Here is a 17,491-nt window from a genome sequence, read left to right as displayed (position 1 = left end):
GCCTCCCAAAGTGCTGGGATTACAGGCGTGAGCCACCGCGCCCGGCCTAGTCTTGATTTTTGAACTCTTTCAATGTATTAGTGATTAAACACATAGCATTAAGCCAGGTGTAGTGGCTCACTCCCGTAATCCCAACACTTTGGAAGGCTGAGGTGTGTGGATCACTTGAGGTCAGGAATTCAAGACCAGCCTGGCCAACACGGTGAAATGGTGAAACGCCGTCTCTACTAAAAAATACAAAAAATTAAATAAAAAAAAATATGCCGGGCATGGTGTCTCATGCCTATAATCCCAGCACTTTGGGAGGCCGAGGCAGCCAGATCACCTGAGGTCAGGAGTTTGAGACCAGCCCGGCTAACATGGTGAAACTCTGTCTCTATTTTTAAAAAATAAATAAATACAAAATACAAAATACAAAAAATTAGCCGGGTGTGGTGGCGCATGCCTGTAATCCCAGCGACTTGGGAGGCTGAGGCAGGAGAATCGCTTGAACCCTGAAGGCGGAGGTTACAGTGAGCAGAGATTGTGCCAAGCCGGGGCAACAGAGCAAAAGTCCATCTCAAAAAAAATTTAACATCCAGAAAGACAGTGAGGTTAGTCAAGAGGTGACCCGGCTCAGACTCTGAAAGTGGCAAGGGACAGAGCTCTGCAGGCCTGAGTGGTTGTGGGAGGACAAGGAGAGGGAGCTGAGGAGGACAGTGGAAGGAGATATGGAAGCATGGTCTTCGTCAGACACCAGGTCCAGCTCTCAATCTCTCTGCCCTGCCCTATGTCTACCACACAAAGTGACACCAAGAGCACATGACCTGAGCAAGTGCCCCCACTTCTCCAAGGCAGGGGCCGCAGCCTGCTCACCCCTGCACACCCAGCATGCAACGCGTGCTGCAGAAATGTTGCTTCGGTTGCCGGTTGCTGAATGCCTCAATAAATGAATGTGTGTGGTTCTGGATGCCCCCCAGAGCAGAACCAGGGAGGGAGGCCCAGGGGCTGTGGCTCTGGCCAGGGTGGGGATCAGGCTGGCAAAGGGTCAGGAACTCAGCAGTAATTCACTCAGAGGAAGAAACAGGAGTGGACGGTTCACAGGAGGAGTGGCCCCCAACAACTTTACATAGCAGGAAAATCCAATAGCAATGATGAACTAAGTGCAATGACACACTACAATCATTGAGTGAGGAGTTCGGACGGAAGCAAAGGAGAGACAGGAGAGGCGCTCCCAGGGATGCCAGCAGGAGCTGGTCTCCTCTTTGCAACGCCCTGTCTGGCCCTTGCCAGCTTGGGTCAACCACACAATGAAAAGATTAGCAGCACTGGAAATAAACGGATGGAACTGTGAGGCAGCACGATGGTGGGGACCAAGCCTCACAATTCAGGTGCCTGGACCATGCCCCGGGGGTCAGTCAGAGCCTCATGACCTTAGGACTCAGTCAATCCATGAGCTAACCAATCCCAGCATTGTCCCCAGAAGAACAAGTGGCAGGGACGAAAAAAGAAATCATGCAAATGCAAAGAAAACCAAGTGAAACTTCTAGAAACTAAACCAACAGTAATTATAATACTGCAGTAATTCCTGTGGAGATGGGAGAGGGAAGGTGGCAGGGAGGACCCCCAGCGAGGAGCCAGAGCTGGGGCTGACGCGGGGCCCGGACGTGGCACCTGCCTGACGTGGCCCACACACTGGAATGGTAGTGCTGCACCCAGGGAGGGGAAGTCCCCGACGCGCCACTGGGTGGGGACTGACGATATAGTGGCTGCTGCATCCACATAGGATTATTTACACAGCAGCTAAGAGGGTGACCGGGACCCACGAGGACACGTGGGAGAAGAGCCAGGAAAGAAACAAGGTATGGATGGAATGCCTGCCTCTATTTCTGACCAAAGAAAGGGGGTAGAGGCCGGGCATGGCTCATGCCTGTAATGCCAGCACTTTGGAAGTCTAAGAGGAGAAAATGACTTGAGTCCAAGAGTTCAAGGAGATGAGCCTGGGCAACATGGCAAAACCCAATCGCTACAAAAATACAAAAATTAGCTGAGCGTGGAGCTGGACACCTGTAGTCCCAGCTACCAGGGAGGCTGAGGTCAGAGCATTACTTGAGCCCATAAGCTGCAGTGAGCCCTGATTGCACCACTGTACTCTGGCCTAGGTGACAGAGTGAGACCCTGTCGCAAAAAGAGAAAAAAAAAAAAAAAAAAAGGGTAGAGGGGTAGAGTTTCTATTCTTGGAGTATCACTGGAAGGAAACAAAGAAATGGGTCACAGCATTCCCTCTGGGACAGGGTTGGAAGTCAAATCATTTTTTTCTTTTTGAGATAGAATCTCGCTGTCAGCAGGCTGCAGTGCAGTGGCACAATCTCAGCTCACTGCAACTTCCACCTCCTGGGTTCAAGTGATTCTCCTGCCTCAGCCTCCCAAGTAGCTGGGATTATAGGTACCTGCCACCACGCCCATCTAATTTTTGTAGAGACGGAATTTCACCATGGTAGCCAGGCTGGTCTTGAACTCCTGACCTCAAGTGATCCACCCACTGAGGCCTCCCAAAGTGCTAGGATTACACACGTTGAATTATCATACCTGGCCTTTTTTTTTTTTTTTTTGGTTAAAAACCGGGCTCATATGACTCCCAAGCCCTAAGCTATGCCAGGGACCCTAACCTTCGAGGGTCCCTCTGCTTTGCCACTTTTCCTGGCTGTGGCTGCCCCTGGGGAGTGCCACCTGAGTGTCTGTCTCCTAAGGGCTTGAAGGCCAACTGGCCTGCTGGGGGCTGGGACTGGGGCCTGCTGTCCTGGGAGCCTGGGGAAGGTCCTGTGCTGACCGGAGCCCCTCACCCACCCTTCTCCCCTCACTTACATGGCACTGGCCGTGTAGCTGGCGTCACCGCCCTCCACATACTGCACCTGGCTGGAGTACACGTGTGGGACGGGCACCTGCTGGAGCTGCTGCACCTGGGGCAGAGGAAGGGCACATGGAGGGTCAAGGTGGGCCAGCTCCTCCCGTTCTGCCTCTAAAGGGCTGGTGCCCACCCAGGCTCTCCCTGACGCCCAGCTCCCGGACTCAAGGGCAGCTCTGGGCTCTGAACAAAACACCCTGGAGGAGGCCTGGGGTCAGAGGCCCAGGGGCTGCTGCCTGCGCCAGGGCTGGGAATCAGGAAAGGCTATTTCAGGAGCAGAAGCCAGGACGCGGCTTCGGCTGGGGCCAGCAAGGGTGGGGCATGACGGGTAGTGGAGTGGATGCGAGACAGGGTCCTGCAGTGGGCGTTAAGGCTGGACCCCAGGCACAGGGGCAAGGCTGTCGATGGAGCCTGGAGCCAGAGCCCGAAGCTACAGAGCCCGAAGGCCTCAGGGGCGGGGCCTAGAAACCGGGCACAGGATGTAAGGGGCGGAGCCTGGGGTCCTGGTTGGTGGGAAACAACCTGGAATCACTGACAGGGCCTTAGGGGCGGGGCCTGAGTCCCCCACCTCCATCCCTCAACCCAAGTCTGCAGGGGTGGAGCTGGGACCAGGATAGGGCTTGGGTCGGGAGTCAGAGGCGTATCCCCAGACCGACCCGTTGGGCGGAGGTGGGGTCTACAGGGCTTGCGGGGCCTGGTGGGCGGCCCGGACCGGGCGCCCCCGCCCCTGCCCGCCCGCTGCCCCCCGTCCGTGCGTCCGCCACCTACTTTGAGGGCCGTGGCGGCCGTGCCGAACACTAGCACCTGGGGGATTCTCTGGATCCTGACCCTCTGGTCGGGGCTGGCTCGGGCCGGGAGCCGGGGCAGTGGCTCGAAGACCACTTTCTGCTGCGGCAGGAGCAGGTGCGGGGGCAGCACGCCCACCAGCTCCACCCACTGCTCGGTGCCCGGCTCGTAATAGGGCGGCGGCAGCTCGGGGCTGCCTAGCTGCTGGGCCTCGCCGCTGCACGGGGGCGGCCGGGGCGGCGGCTCCGGCGGCGGCGTGAGCCGGGGATCTCGCTGCTCTGCCTTCCTAGCGGGAAACTGACTGCCTGAGCTCTGGAGGACAAACAGAGACACTGGGGGGTCAACAGGGGCGGCCGCGGGCGCGGCTCCAGGCCTCCACCCACCGGGTTGCTGAGCGCGCACGCAGCCACCCGAGGGAAGATTCCCCGCCGCCCGGGGTCTTGGAGAGGGGAAGAACTGACCCACGCCCACGCAAGAATGAAGCGGGATTCGAATCCAGACCTCTCTTAGCAAAACCTGGGCCCTGAGCTGCCAGGGGGCCGGGAAAGGGGAAGGATCTAGGGCAGGGTCTGCAGCTCACAGAGGCATTTCCCTCCCTGCGGCCTCAGGGGCCTGCACTCCCCAGCCCCAGCCCGGGACCAGTCCGTTTTTCCCTGGGGTAGGAGCGCGACACACACCTCTTGAGCCACGTGGACTGGCGGGAGGCCCTGGACGGTCAGTGGCTGCACCGGGCCGGCTTTGGGCGCTTGTGGAGTGGCCTGGACCACAGACCTCTGGAAAGGGAAAGGGAACGTTAAGATGACCATGAGAACGATGGCTGTCAACCCGCCCAGCCCCTGCACAGGTGAGCTTCTGTAACCTCACAGCAGCCCGGCAAGCAAGAGGCTGCCATTCTCCAGCCAAACAGGGAGGGTGCCGTGCCCAGCACCAAGCACGTCCCGGTCCATTACTAATGGGCACCCACTTACAGGGGCAAAGTGAGGCTGCCAGGCTGAATTGAACCTGGGACTGAGGGGTCTCTGCTCTCTGCCTCCTTTCCCTACAGGCCCCTGAAGCTGTGCCAAGAACCCACAGGCATGGCCTTGGTTATATTTTGTCCCTGCATCCTTCCCACGTCAACTCTCTGCCTTGTTCTGTGCCGTGGCAGGGATGCAGGGATTATCCTAGGGGCGCAGAACCAGACTGAGGCTGGCAGAGGGGGATGCTGAATGGAGGAGCTCGGGCCTGGACCCAGATCTGGAGGTCTGGGGGGGGCTCCAGCGCCAGTCAGAAGAGTATCTGTAAATCCTCTGGGACAGGGTTTCTGTTTATACTTGGGGAAGGATCTATGGATTTCATCTATTTTTTCAAGGGGCTGGGAACCCCTCAACTTCATTGCTAACATCCAGTGGCAGGCAGCCCCAGATGGGCATGGATTTGAGGGTGGGATCCCCTCCTGAAACCCTTCCCGGAATGACCCTTCCAGGAATAAGCCAGGACGTGGCTTCGGGGCTTCCTTCAGGCAAATGGGCCCAAAGAGGCCAAGGTGGTTCCTCCCAGAGGTTCCCTTGGCCCACTATGCCACAAGTTCAAATTTCAGACTCCCCACGGCATCCCCGTCCTCCAGCCCCAAGATGCCGAGTCTGGAGACAGGCAGAGATGCTTATCAAAGGCCTGGGTGGCAGGCCGGGGCTGGGCTCTAATAGGCCAGAGGCACAGCCATGGGGGGCTGCAGAGGCTGCCTGGCCGGGACCCCTGGCCCGAGCTGCTGCCCGCCTTGGCTTGGCACCTCTTGGGTGACGGGGACGCTCTGCTGGACAGCGTGGACCTGCAGCTGCTGTGGCACTGTGCCCGTGGGGGCCCCGGCTGTCTTGCTGGAAGAGCTGGTGGCCTGCACCGGCGACTGCTGTAAGGGAAGGAGACACAGGAGTGCGCTGGGGTGGGCTTGAATCCTCTCTGGGGAGGGCTCGAACCCTCTTTGGGACAGGCTCACATCCTCTCTGGGGCACCTGGGCCCTCATACACACCCTTCTCAGGAGAGCTGACTGGGGAGGGTAGCAGCCTGCAAGGACCTGTCCCAACCACCTGTCGCAATTACCAACACTCAGGCTGGTAACTGACCACATCCCATGCATCCAAATGCCTACTCCCTGTAACAGTCCCAGTCAACTCCTGGCAATGACTGGGGTTTCACCCTCCCCAGCAAGGATGGCTGATGGTAGGTGGTGCCTGCAACACCCCTGAAGCTCTCCTGGGGCTGATCCTCAAAGGTTATAGCAATGAGAACAGCAGCCTCTGGTGTGATACTGGGCTGACTCCTACCAGACACTGGCTGAGTGCTTTAAATGTACTCACTGGAATCTCACAGCATCCTCTCTTCCCAATGGAGGCGCAGAAGGGAAGGGACAAGCCCCAGGTGACATGGCTGCAGGCGGTGAGGCACAGGGCTGGGCCTGGACAGGCTGGCCATGGAGCCCTGTGTTGGCTCTGAGCCCCGCTGTGCCTCAGGCTGTAATTCTCACAGCAAACTGAGAGGCGGTTTTTACCATCAGCTGTTTGACATGGAGAAAACTTGGAGCTCGGAAGACTCAAAGGGGCCAGGTGCCGTGGCTCATACTGGCAATCCTAGCATTTTGGGAGGCCAAGGCAGGCAGATCACCTGAGGAAGTCAGGAGTTCAAGACCAGCCTGGTCAACATGGTGAAACTCTGTCTCTACAAAAAATACAAAAATTAGCCAAGCGTGGTGGTGGACCTCTGCAATCCCAGCTACTTGGGAGGCTGAGGCAGAAGAATCACTTGAACCCAGGAGTTGGAGGTTGCAGTGAGCTGAGATAGCACCACTGCACTCCAGTCTGAGCGACAGAGCAAGATTCTGTCTAAAACAAACAAACAAAAACCAAAAAACAAAAGAAGGCTCACAGGCCTGCCCAGAGTCCCAGAAGACGAAGTGAATGCGCTGGGCCAGCCATCTGACCCTGAGCTCCTGATGCAGACAACACCCACAGCCTGTCTTCAAAACCCTCTTTGGTGTTTGGTCCCCAGAATCTACCCTGGGGTCCGAGGCTTCGTGGTAGAGACTCTCCCCCTATGAAGAACCCGCTTTGTTTCCTGGAATGCAGTTCCCTGAGCTGGTGCTGCCAGGTCATCTCAATCCAGGAAGTCACCTCCTTCTCCCATAGCAGAGCTCCACGGCTGCTTGGCTCAGAGCTGGCAGGGCCAGGAACTGGGCAGCCAAGCCACCCTACCTGGGGTCCACAAGGGCATCACACTGGGAGTGGAGAGGATGCAGGATTTTGGAGGAGCAAGTGGGCTGGGGGGGCAGAGAGCCCCAAATATACTATGGGGCTACACTGCTGACCTGGGGAGACAGCACTGGGGAGGGTGGCTGACAGGGCCACCACTTACCTCCGGGGGTGAGTGCACCTGCTGGGTGCCGTGGACCGTCAGGGAGACCTGGCCGCCTTTGCTGCCTGGGGCTGCACTCTGCACCACCAGACGCTGCGTGGGGAGAGCCTGGACCCAGGGAGGGAGAGGGAGGTGGATCACTCATGACAGCCAGCACGGGTGCACCGAGCATGTGTGCAGTGCAGCTGATGTTGTAAGTGCTTCACACCTGTTAGCCCACAGAACCCTGACAGCCCCAAATGCAGCTCAGCTACTGCCTCCACTTCACAGAGGATGACACCAAGGCTCAGGACCGCAAAGGCGCTTATCTGAGGTCCTAGAGCCAGGAAGTGGCAGAGCTGGAGTTGTTGTCAGGCCACGTGGAATGTGCTATCATCCTTAAAACCCGACAGTACTAGGCTGGGCCTGGTGGCTCATGCCTATAATCCTAGCACTTTCGGAGCCTAAGGCGGGTGGATTGCTTGAGGTCAGGAGTTTGAGACCAGCCTGGCCAACATGGTGAAACCCTGTCTTTACTAATAATACATAAATTAGCCGGGCGTGATGGCGCATGCCTATAATCCCAACTACTTGAGAGGCTGAGGCAGGAGAATTACTTGAACCCAGGAGGCGGAGGTTGCAGTGAGCCAACATTGCGCCATTGCACTCCAGCCTGGGCAACAGAGTGAGACTCTGTCTCAAAAAAAACCCAAAAAAACTTGACAGTACTTTGTCCAGTTCTGCGCTGATCAGTTGGAAACGGGTGAGTGCTGTACCCCATCTGTGGCCTTCTTGGGGACAGACCACCCTGCACTGGCTACGGACACCTGACTCTAAACCTGGTGTGGGTTCACTGCTTCGGAACACCGGGCTGGACCCGAAAACCACCTTCCCCGCTACACCTGTTCTCTCTGCTGAGATGGCCCCTACCTGATAGTCTCACCGTGGGGAGGTGACTGCCCAGAGCCAGGAGGCAGGGCAGCCCCTGGATGGGGCCTCTTCCCTCGATCCTGGTGAGGACAGATCCAGGCTTGCCATAGGGGGCTGGTCGTCCACCCTGAGGGAGCCTTTCAGGGTGGGGCCAGGTGCAGTGGCCTTACCTGCTGGGGCACTTGGATGTTGGTCAGCTGGAGGGGTGACACATGGCCCGGCTTGGCCTGCACGCTCGTCTGGACCAGCAGTCGCTGTGGGGACAAGGCAGGAAGAGCTGAGCCACTGATTCCCCCGGGAGGCCTGGAGTGGTGAGTGGAGGGTGGCTGCCGTGCACATCTTGATAAGAACAGGTGAGCAGATGGCTCCGGCAGGAAGCAGGGAGGGGAGGCCAGGCCCCCGAGGCCGCAGCCTGCACTGCCACCCTCACCGGCCCTCCCCTGCCCCCTGGGAGGGCCATATCCTACCTGCTGGGTGCCCTGCACCTGCTGAACCACCTGAGTAGGGACGCCGGTCTGGCTGGCCGTGGAGCCAGGGCTGGCCTCTGACACCGTCTCACTAGCCCGCATGGCACCTTCTGTAGGGAGGGGCCACCAGGTCAGTTCTTCCTGCTGTCCCCGCCCCCAGCCTAAGCCTGAGCCCACCTGGAGAGGAAGATGCAGTCTGAAGCCAGCCCCCAGCAAGGTCAGGCCCCTCCAGGAGTCCTGCTCACCCCTAGCCGGCGCTGACTGCACCCATCAGGGGCCCACGTGGCAGGGTGGGCTGGAGCCCGCAGGAACCAGGATCTTTAATACCTGGAAGCAGCCCCCATCAGCTTTCCTCATCCCGAAGCCAGACCAGAGAGGGTGACCGAAGAGCTATGACGCTCAAGATCCAGAAGACTGGACCCTTCCCAGCAGACAGGACTTGTGGACAGGCAGGGAACTGACTGTCCACTCCACGGTCCTGGCAATGCTGAAAGAACCGAGGTGCTGGGGCCACCTTCCCTGGGGTAACCCCAGGCTTCCTGGGAGTGGAAGCTGCTGAGAGGAGTGCTCCCTGGAAGGTCTTGAGAGCCTGTAGCCAAGTCCTCCCTCCCAGCTCCCTGTCCTCAGTGGGGTGGGACCACAGGGGCTAGGAGTGGGGGAGGCGGGTACTCACGCTGGCAGGCAGCTGAGAAGAGACAATCATAGAACATGGTGCTCGTCCCCCCACCCCACCTGCCCCCCGTCCATCCAGGGGGGCCTGCCTGGCCCTCTTTGCTCCTTGCCTGCCTCTACAGAACAGCAGGGTGTGCAGGCGGCTTTATACCCACAACCTTGGGGAGCTAATCCCCCCGGTGGAGGCAGAGCCTGCCTGCCCTCTTGGGATAAACACTCCCCTCCCCAGCAGAGCGGGACCTTCGAGAGGCTGGGGCAGCGCTGCAGGGTGAGGAGGGAGGTTCGTACCCAGAGACACTATCGGGCAGGCGCAGGTCAAATTTCATGCACATCTGCTGAGTGATTAGCAGGAGTGCTGGGGGTACAGGGGAGTGCCTAAGAGGCGCTGGCTAGAAGACCCTCACCCCAGCTGGGACACCATCCATCCTGTCCCCTCCATGTGGCCCAGGCTACCCCCAGCAGCTCCAGAGGCGGGGGTGGGGCTGGGGGTGAACATTTACATGTCCTTCCTCCACCGCCAAGGAGCCAAGGTCCCAGGCCCACCTCTCTTGGAAATTTAGAGGGGTTTATCCAACCTCACCCCCGGCAGGACCGAACAGCCATGGGCAAGGAGTTATCACTGCAGACACTAGTGTTGCTTCTGGCACACCAGGTGTTGTGCTAGGCTCTCCCTGGACAGCCAGAGACAATAAGAGCTTTTTTTTGAGACAGGGTCTCGCTCTGTTACCCAGGCTGGAGTGTATCTCCTGGGGTTCAAGCAATTCTCCTGCCTCAGCCGCCCGAGCCGCTGGGACTACAGGCACGTAACACCATGCCTGGCTGATTTTTGTATTTTTAGTAGAGATGGCAGTCCTGCTATATTGCCCAGGCTGGTCTTGAATTCCTAGACTCAAGCAATCCACCTGCCTCCATCTCCCAAAGTGCTGGGATTATAGGTGTGAGCCACTGCATCCGGCTGACAGTAAGAGCTTTCCTTTTTTTTTTTGAGACAGGGTCTTGCTCTGTCGCCCAGGCTACAGTACAGTGGCGCAATCTTGGCTCACTGAAACCTTTGCCTCCCAGTTCAAGCGTTTCTCCTGCCTCAGTCTCCCGAATAGCAGGGACTACAGGCACACACCACCACGCCGGGCTAAGTTTTGTGGTTTTAGTAGAGCCAGGGTTTTGCCGTGTCGGCCAGGCTGCTCTTGAACTCCTAGCTTCAAGTGATCCGCCCACCTTGGCCTCTCAAAGTGCTGGGATTACAGACATGAGCCACTGCACCTGGCTGACAGTATGAGCTTTTATTACCCATTTTCAGAAGCAAGAAAGGGACTTGTCCAAGGTCAAATGCACCATCCACCATGCAGGTCACGACACAGGTTCCCCTCTGGCCCCACATGAACCTCATCCCACACATGGAACCTGGAGTCACTGGTCCTGCCTGCGCTGAACCCAAAGGGCAGTGATGTGTGGACTTGGGCACATGGGCACAGGAAGGAAAGTAAGCTGGGGGTCTACGGGGTCCCCTCGAGGTCTGGAGCATCTAGACTGGGTCTTGGGTGTGCAGGCAGGGCACAGGAAGGAGAGAGGCCTGGCCAGGGCAGATGCAAAGGCCAAGTCAAGGGCAGAGCACACGAGTGTGTGCTGGGGGCATGGGTTGCCAGATGCGGGAGGAGGTGTCGGAGGAGGCCTCCGTGTGGCTGGCTGCATGTGGGCTATGGGGCATTTGGTCAATCCCAGGCCTGCCTGACCAGCTGCCCCTGTGCCAGTTCCACAGGCCCCAATCCCTATGTTTTGCTGGACTCTTCCCTGGCATCTGCTTTAGGCTTCCCTGGGCCATAGAGAAGGAAGCCTCACTGAGAAGGCCCCTCTGGGAGAAACCTGAGACAGCCTCAAGTCACATGACCGGTCCTACACACCTGGATGGTGGGGCACAAGGACTCAAGCCCAGCCTAAGGGATGGTGCCTCATCCAGGAGGCTCAAGGTGGGCAGGGAGTGGTGGTCTGGCCCTCACCACCTCCAGGGCTCAGAGGCTGGTCCCTGCGCAGGACCCACGGCAGAAGGAAGCCTGGGGAGCTGCTGAGACCAGGTGGCTGTCTCCAGGAAACAGCCTGGCATGTCTCCTGCCTCTGGGGTAGCCCTCAAGGCTGGGACCCCATGCCTGCCAGTTCAGGAGGGCACCAGGGGATGCACCACGAGGCTGAGCAGGTGAGCCTGAGCGACTCATGCGGATGAGGGCTTCCTGTGCAGGTGTCCCTGTCTGCCTGTGGCCGGGCCAGGGCCCCTCCACCGCTGGGTCTGGTCCTCTCTGTGTTTCAGGGAGGGGAAGCCAGGAGGGGAAGTGGGGGGTGGCACTGGATCTGCGAGTGAGCGTGTGCATCTATCTGCCAGGATCGCCGCTCTGGGCATGTGCAGGAGGCCAGGGAGGCCCCCAGTGTCTCCGGAAACGGCAGCTGATTTCCTGTCCCTGAATCTGACACATTAACGTCTCTGAGCAGTGGAATGACTCTGACAAGTGAGCCGCCCCCTTCTCCCCAGGCCCCACACTTCCCCATCTAGACCTACTCAAGCCTTAAATGAGCTACGTGGGGGAGCCAAGGGGAGGCCAGAGAGGCTGGGCTCTGAGCCCGGCAGAGTTTGGGCCCCTGGCATCCACCTGGGGGGCCTGGCCCCCTTCCCCAAGGACAGATGGAGCCATCTGACACTCTGCCTCCTGCCCCTGGGCTCCCTGGGATGACGTTGGTCGGGGGCTCCTGGAGGGGCCTCGCCTGCCCCCAGTGTCCTGTGTCCCTTGTCGGCTCCAACCTCAGTTCCCCAACTGTGTTTGGGAATGCTGACAAATACCCTCCACTTCCCCATCTGGACACAAGTCTTCTTGGACCCCCCCAGAACCCCAAGTGAGAGAGAAACGGGGAAGGGCTGGACTCAGCCCCTCCTTCGGGCCGGCCTGTTCCCTGCAGGCCGAGTCACTTTCACCTTCCCGGGAGTGGCTGCCAGAGCCCACAATACTCTCCTTCCGCCTTGGGCTCCGGGAGAGTCTGGTGGCCTCTGAGGACGGGGATTTATGGATCTAGTATTGTTCCTGACCACAGAAACTTGAGCTTCCTTCCTACCACCCCCAAAGTCACCTTTGGGGAGGGCAGGCGGGGACCGAGCTGGGTGAGCTGTGTCTGGTGTTGCTCTCAGCTGGCGTCCAGCCCCGGGCTCCAAGTCTGGGTCCAGGCCTCTCCCTCCCTCTTCCCTGCCCACTCCCTGGGTCCCTGGTCAGCTCCGATTGCTCCTGGCTTGGGAGAAGTCCCAGGTGCCTTGTGGCAGCCTTCACCGGTGTCAGTTACTCCTGCTTCCCTGGTGCTCACGTGGCCTCAGCTACCCTGAGATGAGGCACCCTAACCTGGCAGAGGGTCAGGGAGGAAGGCTGAGGAGTTACTGTGGTGGGGGTTGGGGAGAAGGGATGACTGGCAGGGCACAAGCCAACCTCCTCTTCCTCAGAACAAATCCAGGAAGCGCTGCCCAGTGACCCTTCCGGGGACAGGCTGGCACTTGCCAGAATGTGGAATAGCAGAGAAATGAAATTCCCTGGGACCACCGTGAAAGACAACTAAGCCACCGCCTGACCAAAGTAAGCCCCAGAGAGTTCTGTGGACAGCAGGGTTGCTGTAACCTGCCCTCATGGGTACAGAGTGCCCTCCTGGGAACACGACCAAGATGGGGGAAGACAGAGGCCACCTCCCCATGCCTCACAGCTACTTAGGGTCCAGCCAGGCTCTGTCTGACCCAAACAGTTTGCCTTGATCTTCACTTCTTTTTTGAGACAGAGTCTTGATCTATTGCCCAGGCTGGAGTTCAGGTGTAATCCCAGCTGACTGCAAATTCTACCTACGGGGTGCAAGTGATTCTGCTGCCTCAGCCTCCCAAGTAGCTGGACTTATAGGTGTCTACCACTATGCCCGGCTAATTTTTATATTTTTAGTAGAGATGGGGTTTCACCATGTTGGCCAAGCTGGTCTTGAACTCCTGACCTCAGGTGATCTGCCCGCCTCAGCTTCCCAAAGTGCTGGGACTTGCTCTTAACTCTGCAGCACCAGGGCATCCCTGGGGAAGTGCCAAGAAGAACAGGAGAAGCCAAGGCCAATAGTAGAAGGACTTGGGGAGTTGTGGAGCCTGGAGCTGTGTGCCCACTCCAGACCCTGGCTCTAGGGAGCCCGGACCCTGAAGCAGGTAAGACCCACACCCAGGACATGGATCAGGACCCGTCAGACACTCTGGGGGCCAAGGGGAGCTGTCCACTGGTGACATGCAAGGCTTCCTGCAAACCATTAGCCATGGAGGAGCTGACTGGACACGATGGCTTGCTAGATTCTCCTCCTCTAGGCTGTTCTGGATCAGGCTGGTGCTCACCAGTCATTCCACAAAGACTGAGCAGTGAGAGAGCCCTGCCTGCAGGTGGGCATGGCCACCATCCCATTATCGTAACTTTAAGTGGCGATAAGTGTTAAGAAGACCAGCCGGGTGTGATGCTCACGCCTATAATCCTAGCACTTTGGGAGGCCAAGGCAGGCAGACCACTTGAGGTCAGAAGTTCAAGACCAGCCGGGCACGGTGGCTCAAGCCTGTAATCCCAGCACTTTGGAAGGCCGAGGCGGGTGGATCACGAGGTCAAGAGATCGAGACCATCCTGGTCAACATGGTGAAACCCCGTCTCTACTAAAAATACAGAAAATTAGCTGGGCATGGTGGCACGTGCCTGTAATCCCAGCTACTCAGGAGGCTGAGGCCGGAGAATTGCTTGAACCCAGGAGGCGGAGGTTGCAGTGAGCCGAGATCGCGCCATTACACTCCAGCCTGGGCAACAACAGCAAAACTCCGTCTCAAAAAAAAAAAAAAAAAAAAAAAAAAGAAGAAGTTCAAGACCAGCCTGGCCAACATGGCAAAATGCCATCTCTACCAAAAAATACAAAAATTAGCCTGGCACGGTGGCATGCGCCTATAATCCAGCTGTTCGGGAGGCTGAGGCAGGAGAATTACTTGAGCCCAGGAGGCAGAGGTTGTAAACACGAAGACAGAGGGTGAGCAGTGGGGATAGAGGGAGGGAGTCAGGAGGTGGCAGCTGAGCAGAGACCTGAGGGAGACAAGGGACAAGCTCCCAGAGAGTCTGGGAGGGAAGTGCTCCTGGCAGGGCACCGAGAGTGCAAAGATCAGGAGGCAGGGCTGGGCCTGTTGGGTTTGTGGAGCTAGGAAGGCCAGGGGGCTGGACCGGGTACATTAGGCCAGGGGGCTGGCAGGCCAGAGATGAAGGGGCTTGGCATTTACTAGAAGGGGCACAGGGTACATGGAACATTTTTTCAAAACTCTTGCCTCAGCCTCCCAAGTAACTGGGATTACAGGCGCCTGCCACCACGCCCAGCTAATTTACGTGTGTGTGTGTGTGTGTGTGTGTGTGTGTGTGTGTGTGTATACAAGACTCCTACATAAATAAATGTATATATATCTAGAGTGTGTGTGTGTGTGTCTGTGTGTGTGTGTGTCTGTGTGTGTAGCTTTTAAAGCCCTTTTTTGTCAGGTATCAGGGGAGAGGAAGGAGCCTGCTCTCCCAGAGCTCAGATAGCCTAGGCTAGGGTTTCTCAAAGAGTGCCCCTGGGACCACCTGCCTTGGAGCCCTTAGGGTCGAGCTAGGATGTGATGGGACCTAATTGATAATTGTGAGCCAGCTCCCTCTGGCTGCTGGGATGGGTCAGACTGTAAGGGCAGAGGCTGGACCAGGCTTGGGGTCATAGAGGTGCAAGAGGCGGGTAGTTCTGGAAGAGTCTACGAGGCAGAGCCAAGAGGTTTTACTCAAGGAGCAGCAGGACAGAAACAAGACTGACCCTGGGCTGGGAGGATGAGGAAGTCTTGAAGGAAGATCTGAAGAGGGAAAAATGCAGAATTCAGATTGGCTGAGCTGGACTGAGGTGAGTTCGACACTGGGTGGATAAGTAAAGAGTGGTTGGACGTGGGGTCCTGGGGTTCGGGGTTGCAGCCCAGGCTGGAGACCTCAATGTGGGCATTGAGAGGTGTGACACAGAATGACGCCATCATGAAGGGGGAGCTAGGGGAGCCAAGAGGGCTTTCCAGGCCTGAGTCCTTTGCTGACAAAGTCAGGGAGATGAGGAGGAAGCAGCAGAGGGGACCACAGATGGGCTGCAGGGGGGCGGGTGGAGACCAGGGCAGTGTGGGCTCCTGGAGGACTCACAGGAGGGGATCTTTGGGAGAAAGGGGGCCAGCTGCAGGGGGTCCAGGAGCTGGAGGTTCCCAGATAAAATGAGGGCTTAGCTGGGCTAGGTGGCTCACAGTTATAATTCTGGCACTTTGGGAGGCCGAAGTGGGAGGACCGTTTGAGGCCAGGAGTTCAAGATCAGCTTGGGTAACACAGCAAGACTCTATCTCTACAAAAAAATTAAAAGATTAGCCGGGTGCGGTGGTACATGACTACAGTCCCAGCTACTTGGGAGGCTATGGTGGGAGGATCACAGAGCCCAGGAGGTGGAGGCTACAGTGAGCCACGACTGCACCATCGCACTCTAGCCTGGGCGACAGAGCAAGACCCTGTCTCAAAAAATAAACACATTAAAAAAAAAAAAATGGGTGCTGTTCCCCCTTGATGGATGGGTGGGAAGATCTGCAAGAGGGGATTAAGTGATGCAGAAGGAACTGGAAGGAGCAATGGCAGGAGCATGTCCTGGATGGGGTGGCCTGGGACATGGGCAGTGCCGATTCATCCAGCGAGAAGGCAGAGGTGGTGCATGCAGATGGACCCCAGGAGCTGGGCAGGAGAAGGGGTCCTTGTGGTGGCCTGATGGTACTCTATCCCCAGGAAGGTTGTCTGCAGGGTTAGGGGCATAGTATGAGGCAGAGGTGATGGAGGTGAAGGCGGGGCAGAGGGAGAACAGGTTTGTTGGAGCGGGAAGTTCACTGTTAAGGAAATGTTGCAGGATTTCTGAGCAGCAGTGAGAACCCACCAAAGGTGTGTGGCCAGAAGACCCTGCCCATGTCTGCAGCCCGACCTCAACCAGGGCAGGGCTGTGTCTACACAGGGGTGGGGGCACTAAGTGTGGCGCTCTTGCAGACACCCCCACTCCTGCCATACAGTAAAGAGTCACTGCCCTGAGTCGCTGCATGTCCCCACCCCAAACCTCTCCCGGGGACCCCAGACCTCCCACACAGACACTGCAAGAAACCTCTGGGACACTGCCCGGGGCCCCAGCCCCAACTGCTGTGTTCCATGATAGAGCCAATTGCTACATTTTCATTTTTTTTTTTGAGATGGATTCTTACTCTGTCACCCAGGCTGGAGTACAGTGGCACTCAGCTCACTGCAACCTCTGCCTCCTGGGTTCAAGTGATTCTCATGCCTCAGCCTCCTACAGGGTCGTGCCACCATGCCCAGCTAATTTTTATACTTTTAGTAGAGACAGGGATTCACCATGTTGGTCAGGCTAGTCTCGAACTCCTGACCTCAAGTGATCTGCCTGCCTAGGCCTCCCAAAGTGCTGGGATTATAGGTGTGAGCCATTTCGCCCAGCCAATTGCTACATATTTTGATGACTCTTTTTTTTTTTGAGACGGAGTCTTGCTCTGTCGCCAGGCTGGAGTGCAGTGGTGCATTCTCGGCTCACTGCAACCTCTGCCTCCTGGATTCAAGTGATTCTCCTGCCGCAGCCTCCTGAGTAGCTGGGACTAAGGCATGCGCCACCAGGCCTGGCTAATTTTTTGTATTTTTAGTAGAGACGGGGTTTCACAGTGTTAGCCAGGATAGTCTCGATCTCCTGACCTCGTGATCCGCCCGCCTTGGCATCCCAAAGTGCTGGGATTACAGGCGTGAGCCACCGCGCCCAGCCTGATGACTCTTTATGACCTGATTGTCCCCAACCCCATCTGGACCCCCCCTTTCCACAGCCCCTCAGGATGCCCTGATGGTCTCACCCCTTCCTTTTCCACTCTGAGAAGACCAGGGCCAACTTTGATCCAGGCTCCCACTGAGGCCTCCATCCTCCACAGAGCACATTAAAAACACACTAGCTGGGCACAGTGGCACGCACCTGTAGTCCCAGCTACCCATGAGACTGAGGCAGGAGAATCGCTTGAGCCCAGGAATTCCAGGCCAGTCCGGACAGCACAGCAAGACCACATCTCTAAACCAAAACATGCAGGAATCTAGCCTGATGTCCAGGCTGTGCTGCCATTTCCATCAAAGCCCTGCGTCAGTCGAGACAGAGATCTACACCTCAGACAGACCCCAAACAAGCCAGAACATTGTCACTGTGTTTCCTGTGGGAGATGCTCACAGGGTAACAGGCCTGTCCAAGATGACCTGCTCTCAACACTGGTATTGCATGCCTTGGCCTATGTCTTTTTTTTTTTTTTTTTTTTTT

The 17,491-nt window shown here is 57.5% G+C and overlaps 1 protein-coding gene across 6 annotated transcripts in view; it reads right to left on the bottom strand.

The window, feature by feature from the left end:
* Positions 1-17,491, bottom strand: part of RFX1 (regulatory factor X1) — a 52,906-nt gene that overhangs the window by 20,529 nt on the left and 14,886 nt on the right. The window contains exons 3-9 of one of the 6 annotated variants that reach the window (XM_017497649.2): positions 8,432-8,541; positions 8,135-8,218; positions 7,056-7,163; positions 5,439-5,555; positions 4,348-4,443; positions 3,653-3,982; positions 2,845-2,939 (exon numbers count right to left, since the gene is read on the bottom strand). In XM_017497649.2, coding sequence (XP_017353138.1) covers positions 2,845-2,939; positions 3,653-3,982; positions 4,348-4,443; positions 5,439-5,555; positions 7,056-7,163; positions 8,135-8,218; positions 8,432-8,541 — 940 coding nt within the window. The remainder of the gene's footprint in view (positions 1-2,844; positions 2,940-3,652; positions 3,983-4,347; positions 4,444-5,438; positions 5,556-7,055; positions 7,164-8,134; positions 8,219-8,431; positions 8,542-17,491) is intronic. The other 5 variants (XM_037727538.1, XM_037727537.1, XM_017497654.2 and 2 more) reach the window with 5 other exon arrangements.

This window comes from Cebus imitator, unplaced genomic scaffold (genome assembly GCF_001604975.1).
Source record: "Cebus imitator isolate Cc_AM_T3 unplaced genomic scaffold, Cebus_imitator-1.0 Scaffold234, whole genome shotgun sequence".
NCBI classification, from domain to species: Eukaryota; Metazoa; Chordata; class Mammalia; order Primates; family Cebidae; genus Cebus; species Cebus imitator.
This window is presented reverse-complemented; position numbering and strand designations above follow the sequence as displayed.